Here is a 6,201-nt window from a genome sequence, read left to right on the forward strand (position 1 = left end):
TATATATATATATATACTGTCAGTACAAAGCAGTGATGTAAAGTAAATATGTCATTCACTGACTACAGTGTGTTAAAGGAGTTATCTGTCTCAATAAGGAAAGGAAAACGCTTGTATTGGTCAAGGGCGACTTAGTTGTGTAGAAGGTTACATTTGGAATTTTGTTTTGGTTACAAGCATGCCTTTTTGACAAAGTTAACATGCTAAAGTCTAGAGATGTTACCAATACCATTTTTTTCTTCACAATACGGAATCCGATACCTGTTGTCTATTGTCTATCAGTATACAACTAAGCATGTATGAATTCTATCATTGTTGAATGTTTTAGGTGAAGTATTGGAGGGGTTTCCGATACTGGTATCATTATCGGAAAAACTCTACTAATTGCAATTTAGTTTGGAGTATTCTGCTGGCTTACATCTGTGTGTGTGTATATATATATATATATATATATACATATGGTGAGATAGGAAAGATAATTAAAAAAGATAACACATCAGACAATGTAGATTCAAAGACAGGTAAAAGTATGTGGGAGGAAGAGATAAGCCAGCCTCCACAAAGAATAGAGCACATATATAAATGTATTATGACAGTGACGCTTGTTCAAATTGATATTCATCTTTCATCCATAGAACATCATAGATCAACTCTGTCAACACGTAGTTTTCTGACTTGACCACACACACCCCCCCACCACACACACACACAAAGACTTCATTATACAGGAGGTTGCAGAGGGTGACAGTGGCAAGGAACAAAACCAAACCTCACGACAAAAGGAAAAGGCAAGGAGAGCAAGGGTGGGAGAGTGTGAGGTGAGGCAGAGGTGAAGAGGGATGGAGAGATAAAAGCTGCATGTTGATAGCATAAATGGAAGTGACACACATCAAACGGGCTGCTCTCTGTGAAGCTTTTTACTTTTGATTTTTTTTTATTCAATTTTCTTTCATTTTTATGTGTGAATTAAGCTCCCCCGAATCAATTATGAGTGTGAATTATCCTTTCCTGCTAAGCCTCAGTGTAAGGGATTAACTCTGCAGCCCTGCCTGGGGGTTGGCAAAGCTCTGAATTTTGTGCTAAAATTGAAGGCTAGCCTTAGCTGCTACAATTTTCCATCTGCCTCCGGTTGCCTTGTTGGATGTGGAAAGCTTTCAATAGGTCATCACATGGCAACCTGAAAAACTGTTGCACCGCTTTGTAACCATCTGAAACCACTTGACTCAACCAAGCGCAAAGGAGAAACTACGGTGGCTTTGGGTAAAAAAACATAAGTATTTGGTTTGTCTCTTCTTGGGTTCCTGTTGAAACATGGTGTAGAAACATTCTTATCTTCAGGGAATTATACACTAATAATTATGAATACTATACTGTATTCCATTTCTGCCAATAGATCATCCTAAATGTTACACACTGGAACTCTCATACAGAAAAGTATAGTATCACTAATGCTACATGTATAGCTACCTCCACTATCATATGATCCTTTTAACATGGTCGCCCATTTACAAAGACTCATTCTGCACCATGCCTGCCTTGTGTTATTTTCATTCCGTGCCATTTATAGTCTGATCCCATGCAAACCCTCCCTTTCATCATGCAAAAGTCAATTTTCTCTTGTCAGATCAGAAGAGTCAATTTTCAATTTGACCTTGGAACTGCCATCTGTTTTCCTAAATATCAGATCATGCCAGCTGGCTTGCGGTCAAAAATCAGTTATTATAAGTTCCAGTATGTAACATTTAGGAAGATCTGAAGTCAGAAATAGAATATAATATTTTTAAGGTATGTTTTCATTAGTGTATAATCACCTGAAAATAAGAATCGCTGTCTTTATCTACAGGGAGAGAAGGTCCTCTTCTACAGAGTCCGCCATGTTGAACCGCCATGTTTTGAGGCCACCGTTTTTCTGGCAACAGGGTTCAGCAACCCTAACTATCAAAAGAGCCATTTTTAGAGCTACAAACATATTTGAGCCTTATAATGCAAATTTTTTGTAGCAGTTAAAAAAAATCAAAAAATCTGTCCACGCACTACTGCTATTAAGATTTGGGAAAATATGGAGGAAAAGACACTAGGTCAGGTTGTAACGTACAATGCACATTTTAGTTGATGAAATGTGGATTAAAAAAATTATTTGGTGTGTAATAGAAACACACTTTTGCATGAATATCAGAATCACTTTGGACCTATAACAATAATGAATGAAAATGTCACAATTTTTTGCCACTGAAATCTAACGCACAGATTGCCATTGAATTTACACCAATCAGTCATAACATTCTGAGCACCTGGGTATACCAACACACTGTGATACACAGTGTGTTCTTACACCTTTCTATCAGAACCCGCATTAACTGTTTCAGCAGTTTGACCTACAGTAGCTTGTCTGTTGGATCGGACCACTCGGGCCATCCTTCACTCCCAACGTGCATTAATGGGCCTTGGCCCCCCATGACCCTGTCTCCGGTTCACTGCTTTTCCTTCCTTGGATCAATTTTGATAGGTACTGACCTATGCAGACCTGGAACACCCCACAGCCATCTAGCCATCACAATTTGGCCCTTGTCAAAGTCGCTCAAATCCTCACGCTGTCCATTTCTCCTGCTTCTAACACATCAACTTTGAGGACAAAATGTTCACTTGCTGCCTGGTATATCTCACCCACTGACAGGTGCCATGATAATCAGATAATCAGTGTTATTCACTTTACCTGTCAGTGCTCACAATATTATAGCTGACCGGTACATATTCCCATGGGCAAAAACAACAATTTTTAATTTAATAACACCATGTTCAGGCCCATTACTGGTAAGGCAAAATTGACAGTATATTGTTTGTTGTAATGATGTAATTTATTGTAATCTAATCATGCAGTACTGAAGTATGCTACCTTAGCATGCGGACTAGTGCTGGTATCCCTCCAGACTTGAATATGGCCAGTAGTCCCTCCCTCTGATGGGACAGGCTGTGGAGCACGCTGGCAGCGCAACGGGCTGTCTCCATGTCAACTGCTGTCGTCATGGCACGCACCACAGCACCCACCATGGCCGGGGACTGCACTAGCACCCGGCGACTGGCCTCCTTACGGGTCAGTTGGTTGACTATCATGGCCGCCTTGTTCACCACAACCTAGAGAGTAGAGAAAGTGTAAAATAGAACATGTGTTTCTGAAAGCTCAGTTAGCAAATTAGTAGTGATTCATTGTGACCGTGTCTTACCGGATCTTCATCTGCCAGAAGCTTGGTGAGCTCTGGCACCGCCCTGGTGGCCAGCTCAGCGTCGTCCTGGTAGTTTATCAGGTGGACGATAGCAGTCTTCAGCAGCTGGGAGGGTTCAGCCAGTCGCTGCACGTTGCTCTGCTGTGTAGGATCTGACTGGACGGGTATAGCCGCCTCCCCTTCCACCAGGGTCTCTGGGAACATGGCAGCCCTGACACGCTGAGCCCGGGTTAGTGAGTACTGAGCATCTAAATCTGTCATAGGAAGGTGGAGATAGAGAGAAAGGAGGAGAGAATGTGAGACTGCTTATGTGTGTGCATGAGTGCGTTATCACAGACAAAAACCTCTGGACTGTTAAATATAAAAACAAAAAGAGGTGCTGTGTTAAGGGTGTACCATCAGAACTCTTAAGGTGTTGAATGGTTTGTGATAAGTGCTGACTCTGGTTCGATGTTGTGGCAGTCCAAAGGGAGTCCCACTTGGATGCTTTTGATGGTCTTGATCCTGTTGAGTGAACAGTGCTGTGTTTGGGCCTCATTTATAAAGATCTGTTTTGATGTTAAGTATGACGTATGCAGAAAACAACGTATAAGTAGTTATTTATAAAACCTTACTTTTTTACGTGGAAATTACCTTATCTTTAAGCAAAGTGTAGACTTGACATAAGGGGTTTTCCTGCTGGTTATGTAGGGGTACTGCAGCCTGTGGTTTTGCATGACAACAATGTGACAGCTTATACAGGGGTCTCTGATGATCCTATTCACCTTCTTCCTACACCGCAAAGTAGTAGTTCCTCCTTGGATGGCAGCTTCGTCCAGGTGATCTAGAGCCTTACGTTTGAGGGCAGTGCAATTGCCCCACAGGTTGTGGACTTTTAGAAACAAGTGGGGTCTACAAAGAGGATCAGTCAGAGGTTGAAAATGTCTGTGAAGACCTCTGCCAGTGGGCCTTGTATGTAATAATCCTTTTGAAGGTTTTGCCCACATCAGAAGTAAAACTGAGCAGTGATCTGATTTGCCGAAGTGGAGGCAAGGGAAGGCCTTATATGCATCCTGGAAGAGAGTGTAAACAAGTGTGTTACCTTTCCTCAGTTTGGTGGTTTTAAAATCCCGAGCCACAATAGGAGAAACCTCCGGCGATAAGGTCTTTTTCTGTCAATTACTCCATACTACTTAGGGTTTGGTTGGTGTCAGCATGTGGTGGAATACACTCCACTGTGAGAACGACCAGCGTAAACTCCCTAGGGAGATAATGAGGCCAGCATCCGATCAGAAGGGGTGCTAGCTTAGAAGAACAGCCCCATGACCCTTGTTTCCTTTGTTGCCTCTTTTTTTCAGGTGCATCAGCCATAGATATTCCTTACTGTTCATTGATCATGGTGAGGAAGAGACCAATTATCTCATGTGCAAAAGTTGTTCTTCATCATATTGTATGATACGGTTTGTTTGGTTGCGTGCATGATATAAAAAACGAAACGGAAAAAAAAACAGCTGAGTTGAGGAGGAGCTCGAGATCCCCCTAAAGCCATTCTTGCTACCATCTACACTAACCTTTACTTGCAGCTCAGTGAAGTTGTACTTTGGCACAAAGGCAGGGCAACTGAGCTAAATGCTACTTAATATACTGAGCATTGTTTATATGTTGATGTTTAGCAGTTATAATGTTTGTAGGTATAATGTTTTGATGTAACAATCTTCAGTGTGTTAACATTTGCTAATTTGCATTACACATGAAGTGCAGCTGAGGCTGATGGGAAGTCCAAAGGATCACCAATGTTCCCCAATGTTCCGCCCATTTATCTTTGTGGAGAGATTTCAGTTGACCAAAATTGCCGTAGACCTTTTTTCCCAGCAGCCATTTTGACATGAAATAGTAGTAAACAAAGATTTAGCAATGATACTAATAAAGTTTCCATTCAAGACAGAGTCAGGGTGCTGCTATTGTGCATGCTGGCTCTGCTAAACTAAATGGAACAGAACCATTAGTATCATTGATAACACCTGTGGTTACCCTACATTTGCATGTCAAACTGGCTGCTGTGAAAGAGGTGCACTTTTTGCAGTGTCATTAGAAAACAAACATGCCTCTGAAACCCACTCCTCACTCACTTAATGAGCCTCTGAAATGCAATTTGGAGCCAAACAGTATTTGAACCTTTCAAGTGCAGAACTTGGTGCAGCTAATTAGGATGATGTGTACTTAAGCTTTACAAGATGAAGCAGTGGAATAATTGCAGAGTTTAATAAGAAGAATATAACCATCTGCTGTCGAACCTAGAGGCTGATTTTTAATTCGCTAACTGAGTGGTAAATGATATTTCTTGTTGAGCCTCAGGTGTTATCGTCATTAAAGATATTTTATAATCGTGCCTAAGGAGGAATAATTGCTTGACTTAATCTCAGAGCTGATGACAGTCTTGTAAATTCACCCTTATTATCATTACTTATTAGAGGGCAATAGTACTTGTGAGTCTGAAGAATGTTTCACTGCAAGCAAAAGAAGAAATCTCCAGTACCTATAGTACAATGCAAATTCAGAGGACATCTTTCCAGGTTCAGAGGAAGTTAGGGGAAAGAGTAAGAGCAACTAGAGATTTCTGGAAAAAAAATCAAAATTTAGCTGGCTTTTATCTGTATTAAGAAGCATCTGAAGGTGTATGAAGAGATGGAAGTGGGTCGAAATAGTATAAATGAACCAAGAAAAAGCAACTCTATTCAGAAATCTTTTGACCATGGGGGAGCACTGAAATTCAACGCCACACCACAGACATGAAACAGATAATCTCAGTAAAAATCGGGTTCCTTTGGCTCCTCCTAGTGCTCTTAATGTTAATTGTAAGAATCCACCAGACTAGCAACCACTTCGAGCTGAGATAGTTGATTGTTATGTCTCACTCCCAGGGCGTCAAATACAGACACTTTGGGACCCTGGAAATGAGACTCAGTAATCAACTATCTCAAGCCTCCAACCCAAACCGTCT

The 6,201-nt window shown here is 41.2% G+C and overlaps 2 protein-coding genes across 2 annotated transcripts in view; one reads left to right on the plus strand and one right to left on the minus strand.

Moving 5' to 3' along the window:
- The window catches only part of LOC118338226 (junction plakoglobin-like), a gene marked incomplete at both ends in the record, with an annotated part of 5,746 nt that extends 2,271 nt beyond the window's left edge, over positions 1-3,475 (minus strand). Inside the window, 2 exon segments of the mRNA XM_035675492.1 lie at positions 2,894-3,132; positions 3,222-3,475. Coding sequence (XP_035531385.1) covers positions 2,894-3,132; positions 3,222-3,475 — 493 coding nt within the window.
- Positions 3,476-4,415: 940 nt separating this feature from the next.
- The window catches only part of LOC118338463 (junction plakoglobin-like), an 18,704-nt gene continuing 16,918 nt past the window's right edge, over positions 4,416-6,201 (plus strand). The window contains exons 1-2 of the mRNA XM_035675762.1: positions 4,416-4,452; positions 4,559-4,599. Coding sequence (XP_035531655.1) covers positions 4,416-4,452; positions 4,559-4,599 — 78 coding nt within the window. The remainder of the gene's footprint in view (positions 4,453-4,558; positions 4,600-6,201) is intronic.

Source organism: Morone saxatilis, unplaced genomic scaffold (assembly GCF_004916995.1).
Source record: "Morone saxatilis isolate NCDOM2014 unplaced genomic scaffold, NCSU_SB_2.0 Contig4, whole genome shotgun sequence".
NCBI classification, from domain to species: Eukaryota; Metazoa; Chordata; class Actinopteri; family Moronidae; genus Morone; species Morone saxatilis.